General features: G+C 33.8%; 1 protein-coding gene across 1 annotated transcript in view; it reads left to right on the top strand.

Annotated features, from left to right (window-relative positions):
- LOC126885692 (uncharacterized) overlaps positions 1-17,852 on the top strand; it is a 77,116-nt gene that overhangs the window by 26,776 nt on the left and 32,488 nt on the right. The window contains exon 3 of the mRNA XM_050652402.1: positions 9,646-9,804. Coding sequence (XP_050508359.1) covers positions 9,646-9,804 — 159 coding nt within the window. The remainder of the gene's footprint in view (positions 1-9,645; positions 9,805-17,852) is intronic.

The raw sequence follows: 17,852 nt of genomic DNA, 5'->3' as shown, positions 1-17,852 counted from the left end.
AACTGTTTCTTAAGCCATTAACAGGCAACGCAATGGGTAATATAAATAGCAATAGCAATAAAAATTCTTATGCTGGGGCCACAGTAACGTTAATGTCTAACGTCCACTATCGTATTAATTAACACACCAAAAATGATGGAATAAACTGCTCGTTAAAGTGACTGGCCACACTTATTTTAGCGCGTAGTCAGCAGAAAACGCGTTTTTTAATCCAATAATTTCAAGATGGAGGTCGAAGCAGCTACGCTGTTATATTTTATGAGTGCTAATTATTATTTTATGAATTTATTATTTTATAAACGGATCAAGCAAAAACCAAGACTCAAAAGAAGATGGTGGATGATAAAAATGCACAGAAAACGAACACCACGATTGTTATGTGATTTTTGTCAAGAATCCCATAAACAAGGTTATTTTTCAAATACTGTTAGAAATTCAATTATTTTCTCATTACTCCACTCCCTTTTCGCAGAATAGTATGTACCTATTTCACAAAACAAAATTACTCTGCTGCGCTGAAAGCTAGAACTTGTTGAAACAGTGCAAGTGTAGCCACAACAACGCGATAAGTAACAGAGTAATTCCTTTGAAGTGTCGAAAGAAACCGCCACTCGATCTATCGCCTAACGTTTAACGGCATTAATAATGGCAATAACAAATTAGCGCACTAAGTCGTGGTTACACCTTTCTTTAATGTCAAATACTACGTTAATTAACGGCATTAGACGTTACTTTGGTCCCAGCATTACAAAAATGAAAAAAGTACCTAATGATCTGTGAATACTTTTGTCGGCTAGTATAATTATTGGTGCCCATAACGAAGTAATAAAGTTTTACCTGAGAGACCCTATAAACCAGACACTGTTTAAATTTGTAGGAAATTGTACATAAAAAGTTTTTGATATAACTGAAAAATATTCTAATAAGCGGTATTGTTTTAAAAAAACGTATTCCTATAAGCAGATACATTTATTAAGGAGTAAATTAAACGTTTCGGGACCTCAAATGTCTATTCCTTAAACCGGAACATTCCTATAACAGGGATTCTAATAAGCGGGTTCGACTGTATATTAAAAAGAGTTAGTAAAGTGAGCTCCCTCAGTGACGGCCATTTTTTATTGCAATTTAGTATGCACCAGGTTCTCTAAAGTACTCTATGCGGACTTTTTAAGGAGAGTACCCTCACATCTTCTTCTGTATGTTATAATAAAAACCGAATTGCGAAAGCTTCACTATCAAAGATGCTAAAGTCTACCTGAGTGTATTTTCCGAACCCTCATAGGATACCCACCCCTACCGATAACTAACAGCCTGATACCTAAATCAACCATCAAGTGAAAAATCGTCACTACTTCGAAAATATCTTCTTTGTGTTCTTCTTCTTCCTTTATGTAAGCAATGTTTCTTCTTCGTTTGCAAGTTATTGCCTCTATGGAAGATTATCGATGTATACTTCTTCTACCACTTGTTTATTTGTCCCTTGTGGTTTTAACGACTTTTGTGTCCACTACTATACTGAAAAAAAAATAAAAAAAAATGTAAAAAAAAATATTGTAAAAAATAAAATAAAATAAAAAAAAATATTGTTGCATATCATCAAAAAGAGATTAAAAACCTATCTACATTACCAAATACCTCAGGAACAAGCGGGGTTTGTAAAGGGTAAAGGTACAAGGGAACAAATCCTGAACCTGAGACAACTCATTGAAAAGTCTAGAGAATTTCAAGTACCTATGATTATATGCTTCGTTGACTACCAAAAGGCATTTGATTGTGTAAGCTGGATAAATCTGTGGTCAATTTTAATAGAAATGGGCGCACCAATGCACCTGGTGACACTTATTAAAAATCTGCACCAGTCTAATATAGCGACAGTACGACTAGATCAGAAGTTCTCAAACCAATTCAAGACCGAGAGAGGTGTTAGACAAGGATGCGTGTTGTCACCTGACTTATTTAACATTTATGGTGAACATGTCATGAGGATGGGTTTAGAAGGATGGGCCGGTGGAGTAACAGTAGCTGGTAGAAAAATCTCCAATTTAAGATTTGCTGATGACACAACACTTATAGCAGCAAATGAGCAAGAAATGTTTGATGTTCTGCGAAAAGTTGAGTACGAAAGCAATAAAGTTGGTCTGAAAATCAATAAGGCTAAGACAAAAATAATGGTGGTCGACAGATTTGACACTATTCAACTGACTAACATATTACAGGAATACCAGATAGTATACACGTTTGTCTATCTCGGGTCTAGTATAACTAACGATGGTAACTGTGAAGCAGTAGTTCGGAGACGTATTGGTATGGCAAAAAATGCGATGAGTCGCCTAACTAAACTTTGGAAAGACAGATCTCTCTCTCAAAATATCAAGATGAGACTGGTGAATGCCCTTGTATTCTCAATATTTCTATACGGAACAGAGACTTGGACTCTTCGCGCATGCGAGCGCCAAAAAATTGATTCCTTTGAGATGTGGTGCTGGAGAAGAATGCTGCGCATACCTTGGACAGCTCATAGGACAAATGTTTCCATTCTAAACCAACTCAATATTAAAAAAAGGCTGTCCACAATATGTCTGCAACGAATTCTACAATTCTGTGGTCACGTGGTTCGCAGAGGTGACGACAGTTTGGAGATATTAATTGTTTCTGGAAACGTTCCGGGGAGAAGATCAAGAGGACTATCACCAACTAGATGGTCTGACCAAATAAAGCATTCAGCTGGAAACTCATTCTGCGAAGCTCTTAGAGCAGCTGAAGATAGAGACCAATGGAGAAACATTGTTAGGAATATTGGAAGAAATCACGATCCTCAGTAATGGGGAAACGACAGGAGAGAGAGACTATACTGATGTGATTTTTCCATTCTTTGTTCTATTTAGTGTCCACTCGTTTATATTATGTTCTAAATGTACATTACATTTTGTTCTGATCTCATTACTCGTTACTCCTTATCCAGTCTCTCAACGTGTTTCCTGTGATTCTGCTGATTATTCGCATTTCTGCTGTTTCCATGGCTCTCTGTGTTTTGGCGGGTCTTGTATCTGAGGCACAGTTGAGTATTGGTCTTATACTGGTATTATGGATTCCTAATCACATATCACAGTTGATTTGTCGTTTAAGCCATATAGTGTTATTAACCCATTAGTGCATATAGTCCGTTTAAAAGGATCTGCATTTTAACACTAGAAACACCAGAGCGGTCATTTTGACTGCTTTCTATTTTTGACTCTCTGTATTACTTATTCCTAGTTGTTTTAGAAGGTTGATAATTTAGGACTTTTCCTAGATCTATTTGAGGATTATAATTCCTCCTTTACAATTACTTAGTGTAATTACTTTTTGAGATGTGTTAATATATACCTAGAAGCACCAGGGCGGTCATTTTGACTGCTTTCTATTTTTGGCCCTCTGTATTACTACTTATTGATAGTTATTCTAGAAACTTAAAAATTTAGGACTTTGCTACATCTATTTAAGGATTACAAGTTATCTTTTGCAGGTAGGTACTTAGTGTAATTACTTGTTGAATATGTTGATGTCTGTCTAGGAACAATGCGGTCCTCATTACGGAGGAGAAATACCAGATCTGAGCGATGATCAACAGATAAATTTTCACTTGCGTCGGCAATATGGAACCTATTTATGGAGAATTGTTTATTTTGATACACCTACAACTGGCTAAAATATATCTATCGACGAACAGCTTTTTCTAACAAAGGCAAGATGTCACTTCAACTAGTACAAGGCGTATAAACCCGATAAGTTTGGAATAAATTTCTGACTTACAGCTAATGCCTAGTCCAAATATTTATTGCACGGATTTCCTTACCTACGAAAAGATGAACAACGACCAGACAATCAACTTCTAGGGGAACATGTAATTAGCCGTCTAATGGGCCCATTTATGAATAAGGGAAGAAATGTCACGACACATAAAAAGTATTACGAAAGAAGGCTACTAGAAGGCTACTGGAACAATAAACCAAGCAAGAAAGGATATTCCTACGTCAATAAAAAACGAAAAGATGGAATTATACAAATTAAAAATTTTAATACACGAAGACTTGAGCTAACCAGTGAAACCCGGTGTACCAGAAAAATATATATAACACCGGTTTATAGCGTCCTGCGCCTTCCGGTTCCTATTCTCCAGCCGCGTCGATCTGTCCAATCTCCTGGTCGGAGATCTCTCTCAGACATGGCTTTCTGGATTCCACTTATCCAGGTTGTTTTCGGTCTGCCCCTTTTCCTCCTTTCCGGGGGTTGCCATTGCATTATTAGCTTTGGGAGTCGATGTTCCTCCATTCTTTGTACATGGCCATACCAACAAAGTTTTTCTATTCATAACATCTCGTGCCCGTTCATTCGTTATATGTGAGACTCTGGAGATGCAGGCCGATCTTCGCCAGAAGTCCATTTCCAGTGCAAGCAACTTCTGTTCTGTTCGCTTATTCAGTTGCCAGGTTTCACATCCATACAGTACCACGCTTTTAAAGATGCTATTATAAAGCTGTGTTTTCTTTTCTTTTGATATGGTTTTTGACCAAAGTAGCGAGTTCAAAGCTCCTATTACCTTCTTTTCTTTCATAATTCTTTCCTCTATTTCGAATTCTGTCCTTCCACTTTGTTGGATTCTCGTTCCAAGGTATACATAATCAGAGCTTGGCTCGATAACCATATCATTCTCTAGATGTAATTCACTTTTCTGTCCTCCTATACACATATATTTGGTTTTCTTCATATTAACGTATAGGCCCCATTTTTGTATTCTCTGTACCAGAAAAAAATTATCAAAAATGTTCTAGCGCTGAATTCTCTATACTCAAACAATATTGAAACAGGCATAGACAAAAAGGAAAAACCTAAAACCATTACATACTACAACCATACAAAATACGGAGTAGACGTATATCAGATGGCCATACAGTGCTCAACCAAATCAGCTTCAAAAAGATATCCGTTGCTGGCTTTTTTTAATATCTTTGATATGATACAAATAAATGCATGGATTCTGTATAAGGAAGTTACTGGTTGTCAAATATCTGGGCAAACTTTCCTATTTCAGTTATCAGAACAAAAGGGACAAGATCATCTCTGACTACGGGCAGGACAACATAAACGGAAACAAATCAGAGATACAACACCTCAATCAAATAATAAACGTAGGCAGTGACAAAAGCTACAATATCTCGGACATATGATGCGGAGCGAGAAGTATGGCATCCTATGACTCATAATGCAAGGAGGGGTGGATAGCAGAAGAAGCATCGTAAGAAGATGAATTTCATGGCTGAGGAACCTGAGGGAATGGTTATTGGATGCAGCTCAAAACAACTGTTTAGAGCTACTGACTCAAAAATTAAAATAGCTATGATGATTGCCAAACTCCGTAGCAGGGATAACACCTGAAGAAGGAGAAGTGGAAAACTGGGAACTAAAACTAAAATAAGACATGTGAACGTCATATACCTATGTAAAAAATTTGGGTGTAGGTATTGTACAAGCAAAATTAAAAAAAATTGCTACTGCATAAATTGTGCTTAAATAATTAAATAACTTATTTAAATTAACTAAATGTCTTTTGTTAGTAGGTATTAACTCAATATAGTTTTTTTTTCATTTAAAAAACGATACGAAATCGACTGGCGATAGAAAATTCTAATACCCGTCATTTTGACCGCTCCGGTGCTTCTAGGTATGCAAAAATGTTGGTGCTTCTAGTGTTAACCCCCACTATATTAAAACTGTGGGTCTAAGAGACCCTCCGGACATCTGCAAATGCTCTTGGCAGTGCGTCTCAAGCGTTGGAGGCGTTAAATTGTTTGTTTATTGGCTATTCTGAAAACTATTGATGATCATGGATGCTGCTTTGTACTCCATGACAAATGGTGGCTAAATATGCAATTTTGATAGACAGGCTATATTATTACTTAGTGTTTTTTGGTTACTTTTGTTACTTCAGAATATCATTGAGACAATTTATGCATTATTGTTTTTTATAAATAATGACATAGTTTGTGACAAATCATTTTTAAAAAGATCCGTTTAACAGGACTATATGTACAGAAGTCAACGATCGCATTATTTTCAGATTATCATTGTATCGGTTGCTGGAGTTGATAGAAGTGGACGATACTGATATAGTTGGTGCAGATATTTATACTCAGCCTCCTGGGGTAAATCTGGTCGAATCTGAGGAATACAGCGATGAATACGACCAAGAATCTGGTGGTATAAATCGTTTGCCAAGAGGTACTTTGAACCAACCTTGCCAAATTCCATTTAAAAATGACTTTGATGACAGTGAGGAAAATAATGCACACTTTTTGTTCCTCCACATAATTTTATTAAGACGAAATTCTTTCAGCGAGTCTTTAAGACTTCCTTTATCAATAAGATTGCAAAGAAAAAAAATCCAATGCACCATCCACAGCTAAACGTCAAAAAGCACAATAATAATATAGATGTTGATTCAAACCCTACCAAACCATACCACCTTCCTATGAATCTCATAATGCTGAGTCTCCAGTAGATTTTTTCCTGCTTATCTTGTTAATAAACAATCTTGGATAATATAGTTTCCCAAACAAATATTTATGGCTTGCAAAGAAACTAAAATCTAATTTTTTTCTTAGACGTGCTTTATCTTATATTTGGTGCTATGTTACTTAGCGGATATGCAATATGCCCCCAATAAACGTATGTTTTGCAATTCTTCTGATGGTCTTCCTATTATGCTAAAGGATTCTATACTCCAGGGAAATAAGATTTTTGTCGGGACACTTGAGCAGCCAGGTTGCAAATGGGTTTTTTGGGTACTATATACCTAATACATTATACATACAAAAATGCCCGTCACAGTTCGGACGAGAATTTTAGTTATTAACAAATAAGGATCAAAAATGGCAGTTTTTTCGTTTAAATCGCTACAGGTAAAAATAGCATAATTAAATATCTTATTTATAGTATTCTTCTTTTAGTAGATGAGCCAATGTTTAAAACGGCATTTTTTTAATTTTAGTCCGATCATTTGTTGCTTCGAAAATTGCAAAATAAAACTAAAATTTCGAAAATAAAAAATTTGCTATAACTTTCGCGAAAGTGACCTTGCGACTTTTATATTTCACAAAAAGTTGAATCAAAGAGTCCAGATATTGCACAAAAAATTATAAGACGATTCGTCAATTAGTTTAAATTTTATTCAATTTGTTTATCCCAAAGAGCTTCTTTGTAAGGTTATTGTTCAGAAAATAATAATTATATAGAAATTCTGTGAAAACCACACGAAAGAACAATAGTCTTCTTTTCAAATTATTGAAGAAAATCATTAAAAAGTAATTTTTGTCACTACGAAAATATTTTACTAAAGTAGAGTCATTTTTGGCTTGAAAATAATTTAAAGAGCTTTGTTAATATTGACTGTAGAGTAAATTTACCTTGGAATTTCAAAAGCTGGTATTTTTACAAAATTTTCAAAAAAAACTTTTCGCCTATGTTAATTACCGTCAAAGTTAGCCACTTTTATTATTTAATTCACAGTTACTTCAATATACATTAAATTCTCCTGTAACTGTGTTAGTTACCATACTACTCCGAAACGGCTTGACCGATTTTTATGAAATTTTACAAGTGTATCCTATGGGACTGAGAATAGGTTTTAATCTATTTTTCATATCGATAAGTTATAAGGAAGGTTGCCCCCTGATATTTTTTTTTTATTTTTTTGGACAAAATAGTCTATCTTAATTTTATATGATGTAGGATTAAAAAATACATACAACCCTTAATTTACACTTTTCCATCACCAACCCCTATTTGTTAATATCCATCTATATATTTACATCTATAAAATTCTCCTGTCACAGTGTTAGTTGTCATACTCCTTCGAGACCGCTTGACCGATTTTTTATAAAATTATATAATGTATCTTCGGTAGGTCTTAGAATCGGTCGTAATCTATTTTTATTATCCCTGAGTGATAAGGGGAACTCCCGCTAATATTTTGAAATGTTAGGTGGGGATTTACGTACATAACGTACTCTACAAGACTACGAGTACATACAATTTTAAAAAATTATGATCAAAATCCATCAACAATCTCTGGAGACATTAATGGCAGCATATATGTTTGAAGAATCAGTTTCATTTTTTGAGTGCACTGATTTTAATAATTCATTTCCACCGACCACACATCGATTTCGTTAGAACGTTATTTTTAAAGCTTTATTAACAACTCTGTTGAAGTTTAAAGTTTACTCAAACTTTTACACATAAACTATAATCCTTTAGCTTCGAAATGGCGCTAGTTGGGTTGCTTAATTGTTATAAACAAAGTAGCTGTCAATTGAATAAAAAAAGTGTCTAACTTTGACTGTAATTAACCTAGGCAAACAGTGTTTTTTTGAAAATTCGTATAAAAATACCAGATTTTCAAATCCCAAAGAAGTTTTAATCTACAGTTAATATTAACAAAGTTATTCAAATTGTTTATGAACTAAAAATGACCCTACTTTAGTAAAATGTTTTCGGAATGATAAAAATGACTTATTAGTGATTTTTTTTAAATACTTTGAAATCATGACTTTTCTTGTTTCATTTGGTTTTCACAAAATTGCTAATATTACGTTACTATTTTCTGAACAATATTATTGCGAAAAAAAGCTCCTTGGGATAAACAAATTGAATAAAATTTAAACTAATTGACGAATCGTCTTAAATTTTTTTTGCATTATACGAACTGTTTGTCTCAACTTTTCGTGCAATATGAAAGTCTTAAGGTCATTTTCAGAAAAGTTATAGCAATTTTTTTATTTTCGAAATTTTAGTCTTATTTTGCAATTTCTGAAGCAACAAATGATCAAACCGAAATTCAAAAACTTCCATTTTAAACCTTGGCTCATCTACTATGAGAATAACAGTATAAATAAGATATTTAATTACCCTATTTTTACCCGTAGCGATTTAAACGAAAAAACTGCCATTTTTGACACTTATTTGTTAATAACTAAATTTCTCGTCCGAACTGTGACGGGCATTTTTGTATGTATAATGTATTAGGTATATAGTACCCAAAAAACCCATTTGCAACCTGACTGCTCAAGTGTCCTGAACATGGTATATTTTTGCCTTATTTCCCTGTAGTACTATGAGGCTAAATCGATTTGAACAACTCATAAGACATCAACATTTCAATGATATGATAACAGTAACACTGAACAAACTCAGGCCAATTATCGACACTTTGAATAAAAACTTTCGAACAGATGGGGGCTTAAATGAACATTTATCCATATCCATATTCTTGTTCATATAGTCCTTTTAAACGGACTTGCTTTTGTTCAAAACTCAGCCTAGGTAATATTTTTGTTTAATTTATAATTATGTGCTTATGGAATTTTTTTCACAACTTGAACTTATTTTTCACTTTTCTTCTCTTTATGCAATAATGGGTTAAGGCAGCCTGTTAAATATTTGCTCTTTGTACTGATATTTGGTCACACTTCTGTGACTATCTTCCATTTTATAATTTTTAGAGGACTTCACGTGCCAATAAACGAAAATGTTTAATTTAGATGGTACACATTCTATTTTTTTAGAGTATAGATAAGGAGAGAATATTTAATTTCAAAAATGTTTTAGTCTTCCACCAAAGCTTTTGCTTTTTTGAGCAATACATTTAAGTTTACTGGAATAGAATTAAAAGTTCCGAATGTATGTACTATGTGGAAAGACGATTTGTACGGCATTAGGGGAATTATGACCAAATGCGGAGATGTCGATTTATGTAATATTAAGAAGGTAAGTAAAGAACCACTTTCATATACTTCTTCTTCTCGTTGTCCTTACGTCCAATAAGAGCGTCGGACGTTGCTATCATCTATCCATCTTTTACCCATTTCTTCCACGCCTTCCGCTATTCTGCCATTTCCTTCATCTCTTGCACTGTTTTCCCTCTCTTGGTCCCGATTTCCTGGATTTCTTACATCCACCCTTTTATAGATCAGCCCCTTCTTCTTTTCCCCTGCCTTTTGGCATCTGTTACCTTATTTACTAATCTGTTCTCGTTCATTCTCATTATATGTCCAAACCAATTCAGTTTTCTTTTTCAATTTTTTTCTCTCTTGGTTCCTTTCTTTCTGTCTTTTTAGCTATTTTTACTTTATCGTACTACATACGTAGTATAGTATAATAGATATTACTTTATCGTACTACATACGTTGTATAGTATAATAGATAAAGTTATAGGATCGTGCAAAAAAAATTTTTTCAGATTTAACTTTTTTTCGACGTTTTGAGTCCCCCTGAGTCTAAAAAGCAAATAAAAAAAACATGTCGGAAGTATGTACGTACGTATGTACGTACGTATGTCGCCACCGCCCAGCAAAAACTACCGGACCGATTTCGATGAAATTCGGAATTTGACATTTCCAAATTCAAAATGGCGGCCAACATGGTCGACGGCCCACCCGACACATTTCCCTACCTATCTAAAAACTTGTTTAAGATAAGTTTAATTTGAAAAAGTCGTTATATATCCTAATAAAGATGGGGCTATAAGAAGAATATTATCGTTTTTCAGAAAAAGTTATGGGTTGCCTATATTTAAGGGGTCAAAATTTGACATAATTTTGAACTAGATTTTCTCAAAAATGGCTCCAAGGAATTTGTTTATTTTTTTATATATTTTTGTTGTCCTCTCGGTAAATTGAATGACATTAGTCAGATTTCTTAACTCCCCATAGGAGGGGAGTTATGAATTTTTTATATAAAAATATTTGAGTGCCCGTAACTTTTTTTATAATAGAAACTGAAATTTGAAATTTTGCAGACATATATTGTACTTTATTATCTATTAACACAAAAAATTTTACAAAAATATGGCTTCCGGTTGAACCGGAAATGAAAGAAAATCTTAATTTTTTTAGATACGCCCTATATATTTTTACGGATTTTGAAAGAACGGAAAATTACCTTTCCAATTACATAAACCTAGTTGTTGTAGCTCAAAAACTCGAAAAGTTACAATAAATAGAAATTTTGCTATAATTTTGTGTGTGCCCTCTCTTAGGCGATCATAGCAGAGCATTATTATAGGGCAGTCAATGAGGGTATTTGGCTCCAAATTCTATCTTACTACATCGATGTACTTGATATTTTCACAGTAAGTAGCGAATAGCTCAAGAAACAAAATCTACCCTATATACTATGTCGCTTTTATTTTGGGGCGGTTCCCACGTCTTTAAGGGTCACGGACGTGGCTAGAGAACCTATTTCTAAGCAAAAACTGGTCTATACTTTTTTTTGAGAACTCAATACTTTTTGAGTTATGCGTTGAAAATTGGCCATTTCATTGAAAAATGACACCTTTTCGAACGGTTTTTTGTGAATACCTTAAAAACTATGTATCGAACTAAAAACACTATATAAAAATTTTTTTAGATTATAAATAACAAAGAGATTCGTTCCTTCGTAAATGTTCTATTTATAATACAAAAAGAGATATGGTAGGTGAAAAGAGTTTGTTTTTTGGTGTCTGCTTAAATTGATGTATTCAACTTAAAATAACAGAGGAACGGTAGGTTTTAGGTGTATAATGCTACCAACGCCTTTTGTAGTGTTTGAAAAGGCCTTTAAAACACGCACCGTTAAATGTCGATTACATTCAATTTAAGCGAGATATGGTGCAAAAAAAATATATGACTAATGTACTTTAAGGAAAAATGAGAAGTACATACATTTAACCCCTCATCCACCAGAATTTAAATGCATTTTTTTCTTCTGCAATACCTTTTAATATAGTGTTATTTCCACTTTCAAAAAGTTGAACGGGTTTAAAATGAATGGTTTTTGTAAAAAAATGTGATCAAATTATACAACGCATTTTTAAATTTTCTTAAAAATCTTCCTTTTTCTCCATGGAATTCGAAAATAAAAATGTTCCACCCCCGATAAGTGGTGGGAACCGCCCCCATGATAAAAGCGCCATAGTATATAGTCTAGACATTGAATTAGGAGATTGGACTACTCCCAAAATTTTATTAAAATCCATGCAGTAGGATAGAATTCGGAGGTAATATTTTGTTCTTAATCTCGCGCATGGACTGGCGTAATAGAAATAGAATCAAATGCGAATATTGTAAACTATTAATTTCTCAGAAAAATGAACTAATTTGAAATGAAAATATGACTATAATCTTCTATTCATTTGTGCAATAATCTATATATCTATAGTGTGTCCCCGAAATATGGCATCGAATATTTTCTCAAATGCAGGAATTAAAGATGTGTAGAACCATAAAATATTTTCAAGTATAAAAGGTGTTTCTAAAATATCAAAATAACGAGTAACTTTGTTATTTTTATAGAATGCCAGTATTTAGTACGATAACGATAATAGATCTGTACAATGAAGTTCTCGGGCGGCCCTTCCGTCCAGCGTTTTTCTTAGCTGCTTCATGTCTGCTACATTTATGGCACTTTCATCTCTTTTATTTGTAACCAATGTCTGGCTTGCATATAGAAGAGCTGGTACTGTGATCATGTTATAGACATGTATTTTTGTTTCTTGGTTGATTTCCCTTTTTCCCAGTATCCTATTATTTAGTACATAATATATTCTCGTTAGTTTCTTTGTTCTATTTGCAATTTTTAAGTCTAGCTTTCCGTCGTTCGATATTATCGTGCCCAGGTACTCGTAGGGTGTCACCATCTCCAATTCTTGTCCTTTGCAGAACACCCTTGTTTCGCCTCCAATCTAGTTACATATACTGTGGTGTAAAATAAAAGAAAAAATCAATTAAATTATATTTCATTTAGTTTATTTTGCTACAGTTTGTTTTAAATATCTTTCATCTATCCAACAATAAATGTAAGTTATTTAATTTTTCGAAGTTTTTAACAGTTAAAGTAGTAATTTTGGAATCTTTGCGAATACCCACAAGCCCGGTTTTTACTACAAAAGTAAAAGTAGGTGAACTAGCTGACCTAATTGAAGCTGGCAATGAGATAAGACAGCGGGATTCCCTGAGCCGTCTATTGCTGAACCTGATCATGGATAAAATAATAAAACAATAATTGAGAACTAAAGTAGAATACCGAATGGTAAAGAACAACTAAAAATATTCTGATATATTCAGACGACCCAACAATAATCTCTCAAAGTGGAGATGATGCACAACGTATGTTGCACCAATTTAGTGTAATCGTAAGAATATTTAACATACTAATTTCCCCAAAAAATACAAAATTCATTAATATAACAGCAATCTAGTAAAATGTACTGATCTGGAAAATTACCGACCAATCAGTCTGTTAAACCATCTTTATAAACTTTTCACGAGAGTAATAACCACAAGATTAGACAAGAAATTAGACCTGTATCAAAGTAGAGAACAAGCTGGATTCAGAGCAAACTTTGGAACCAACGATCACCTCCAAACAATAAAACAACTCATTGAAAAATCCATAGAATATAACAAGCCCTTAGTTTTAGCATTCGTAGATTTCCACAAAGCATTCGACTCAGTAGAACTCGACAGTGTTATAGAAGCACTAAACGAAAGCCGCATTGATAGCCGATATTCGAGGCTAATATGTAATATATATAAAAATGCCACAAGCTCGATACAACTACACGATAACAGCAAACAAATACAAATCCAAAGAGGTATCCGTCAAGGCGATACGTTGTCACCTAAACTTTTCATATCGGCTCTAGAAAAAGCGATCAAAACCCTTGAATGGGGTGATAAAGGAATAAATGTGGACGGAGAGATGCTACACCACCTAAGCTACGCAGACGATATAGTCCTGATTGCAGACGATTTGGGACAAATAAAGGAAATGTTGGAAGAACCTGGTACGGCATGTCATAAAATAGGCCTAAAAATGAATATAACAAAAACAAAATATATGACGAACTTAGTACCAAGGAAACACCTTGAAATACAAAATGAACAAATAGAACTGGTAGACAAATATATATATATATATATATATATATATATATATATATATATATATATATATATATATATATATATCTGGGTCACGAAATTAAGATAGGTAAGGACAATCAAACAACAGAAGTATCCAGAAGAATGATACAAGGATGGGCAGCATACGGAGCTCTTAGGGACATTTTTAAGAGTGACATTCCAACTAACATGAAGAAAAAATTTTCGACCAATGCGTGCTACCGGTGATGACCTATGGTGCAGAAACATTATCGCTCACAAAGAAAAACGCACAAAAACTAAGAGTAGCGCAGAGAAGAATGGAGCGATCAATGATAGGGGCCACTCTGCGAGACAGGATTAGAAACGAAGATCTACGAGCTAAGACCAAAGTCATAGACGTCATTGAAAGAAGCTGCAATTTAAAATGGAAATGGGCTGGACACGTTGCCAGAATGAAGGACGGAAGATGGACTCGCAAACTAGTTGAATGGAGACCAAGGGCCGATAAACGTAGCAGAGGAAGACCACCAATACTATGGCAAGACGACTTACGAAAGGCAACAAAAAACTGGATACAGAAAGCACAAGATAGAACACTTTGGAGACAAACAGGGGAGGCCTATGTCCAGCAGTGGATTGAGAGAGGCTGATGATGATGAGTAAAATGTAGGTAAACTTACTAGAGTACTAGGAGTTTAAACGTCATGACATGATCTAACTACCGAAACCTCAAAAGAGAAGTGGAAATCAAGTGAATAGAGCAAACAGAGCCGCAGATTTTCTGACTGAATCAATACAAGAATAAAAAACCGCTAAACGCCGTAAAAATTAGTGGCGCATACAATATTCCAGCTACAAAAGATCTGATATGAATATTACGTGGCGCGAAAATCTATTTTCATTTTGATGCAAAACAAAATTCTAGTTTTATGTTAAAAGATGTTTCCATAATATTTGCTCAATTTGAAGTAAAACGCGCCACAAAACAGTAACTTTGATACTGAAACGAGTAAGCGATGGACTACCCCAGCTAATTGAAACAATATTCGAAAATATTACCTCAATCAATTAAGATAGCCATCGTTACACCCTTAGCTTAGCTCAGTCACTCAGGTGTGTGTTCGTCTTGTCCTAACCTTAGATATGAACTATGAAAACTGGAATGGAAGCAAACAAAACATAGTTTTAACCAATCATGTTTATTGTTCATAAAGATATAATAAATAAAATGACTTAGTAAATTGCATTAACAAATGTATTCAAATTCTTGCCAAAAACTAACAATTCTGGATTATACTTATGGCTTTTGGTAGCTGATGGTATCTTCTTGATGTTGAATGGTACTGCTGCTGGTTCTGCAACTGGCTCTGGAGACGTGGATGTTGACTAGGCCACCAGGCCTACAGGTGTTGGTTGGTTGCAGTCAAGATGGAATGTGGTTGCAATCTAGATGACATGTCCCTCGTTGTTATATCGCCGGCGATTGAGGATTCCTGAAGCTCCTGGAGGGAGGACGTTGATTTTTATCCCAAAAACTAGAAGAGTAAAACACATATCAACGATCAAGAAGTTAATAACCAAAGTGTGCCAGTCTACCATTCTTCAAGATATAATCAAAAAGAGTAGCAGATGAAAAGAACAAATTACTTAAATGAAATCAAGATGAGGAGAATAGTTAAAATTTGATTCACACGTGCATATTAATAGATGAAAAAAAAATATAAAAACAAAACACATGATAGAACATTTGAAAGTTAGATATAAAAAATGTTATAAGAAGGAATGGAATGGATGGAATATAATAACTGTGAGAAATTTTTAAAAAAACTATATGTAACTCACCCCAAGAGGAAGATTTGTTGAAATAGAAATTATTTATTTTTGAAGCTGCTCTGCCTTTTAAAACATTACCCCTCCATTTTGAGAATGAGATATGGGGGTTGTCACTGTCATTAAAATGACATGACAACGAACCTTGGACCGAAATTTGAAATAAAGAACATGGAACACAAGACATGATACAATGTAAATAGGGTTGCCTATTATAGAACGGACGCCAACCAATTTTTAAAGGGGAAATGGGTAAACCAAATAGAAGAAGATAATTATTAATGAAATATTACAGGAAATAAGGTAAAATAATTATTTAAAAATAAAATATCAAAGATGTGACGTTTGCAACGTTACAATACAGTTTGAATTTTGAAACTCTTTTGTTTACTTCAAACTTAGCAAATATTAAGAAGAAATATTTTAAAATAAAACTGGAATTTTATTTTGCATTAAAATGAAAATACATTTTCGTGCCACGTAATATTCATATCAGATCTTTTGAAGCTGGAATATTGTATGCGCCACCCATTTTTACGGCGTTTAGCGGTTTTTTATTCTTGTATCAGGAGTTTTTCAAAGTTATTTATAAATTAAATGTATAAAGTTGAATGTAATGTTTCTCGATTACATGTTAAGCTTTATAAATGGTCGCCTTTGTCGCATTATCTCCCAAATGATCTAGTGTCCATCGAATGTACCGGGTGTCCCAATAAGAATGGCTCTCGGCCATATCTCAGGAACCGTTTATAGTAGAGCTTTGAAATAAAAAAATTTATAACAAAAGTTGCCTCAGGAAAAGCCTGGAAATTATTTTCATAATTGTGAGTCCACCGCTAGAGGGCGTAATTGAATATCAAAAATAAAAAAATCTAAATTTTACAAAGTTTTCCTAATGAAGGGGCACTGGAAATCCGATTATTGTATTCTTCATAAAATTCTGCGCATATTTGATTTAAAAAGTTTAACTCTACCTTTTTAAATAAGAGGTGGGGGTGAGTGGGAACCTTGTTATGAAAAAATGGCTGTAAGTCCGGTTCTGCTAAATCAAATTTTGAAAACTGGGTCTTGTTGAAGACAGATCTCTTTTATCAATGTAAGCGTGATAATTTTGAACCATCCTAATAAGTAATAAGCCAGCTGGGAGGCGTTATTTATTTTTTTTCAGAAATCTAGTTTTCTTTGGAAAATATTAAATACAAGTATGCATTTTTAATCATACTTTATAAAATTAGATTAAATTAGCAATAGAATAGCGAAAACCGCATGACGATACCTTTTTTCTATCTCAAGATATCTCGAGAAACGTGTAAATTTTATACATAACTGTTACTATCACCGGTAAACTAAGTTAATGAAAAGTAGTGTGCTGTGGAAAAAAACAAAATAACATTTTCCAGATGTCAACGTATAAAAATATAATTAATTAAAACAACAATATAAAGAGAAACAATACTATTAAAATTAAATATAACACAGAACAAAAAGAACTACTTAGTGACGACCTAAATATTCAAATTTTTGCCCATCATACACTACTCTAGAATACATTATCCAGAGAATACTAAACGCCATTCAAAGCATATCGAGAGCAGAAATTGAGACTGCTGTTCAATCTACTCTTGAAAGAGTAAATGTTTGCAACGAAAATGATGGGCAAAAATTTGAACGTTTATGTCATCACTAAATAGTTGTTTTTATTTCTTTGTAATAGGGCTTTTCAACGCTTCTCATTTGTTTCGAGCCTCTGTTATATGCCGTATAATCCTTGTATAATATTAATATACGAGATATGAACGAGGCTCGAAACAAATGAGAAGCGTTGAAAAGACCTAATATACGTTGACAGCTGGAAAATGTTTCTTTGTTGTTTCCATAGCACACTACTTTTAATGAAGTTCGTTTACCGGTGACAGTAACAGTTATGTTTTTAAATTTACACGTTTTGTAAGATATCTCGAGATAGAAAAAAGGTATTAACATGCAGTTTTCGCTATTCTGTTGCTAATTTTGTCTAATTTTGTAATATGGTATTAAAAATGCATGTTTGTATTTAAT

The sequence above is a fragment of the Diabrotica virgifera genome, chromosome 5, assembly GCF_917563875.1.
Source record: "Diabrotica virgifera virgifera chromosome 5, PGI_DIABVI_V3a".
Lineage (NCBI taxonomy): Eukaryota > Metazoa > Arthropoda > Insecta > Coleoptera > Chrysomelidae > Diabrotica > Diabrotica virgifera.
The sequence above is the reverse complement of the archived record's forward strand: the minus strand, read 5'-3'. Positions and strand labels throughout refer to the sequence as shown.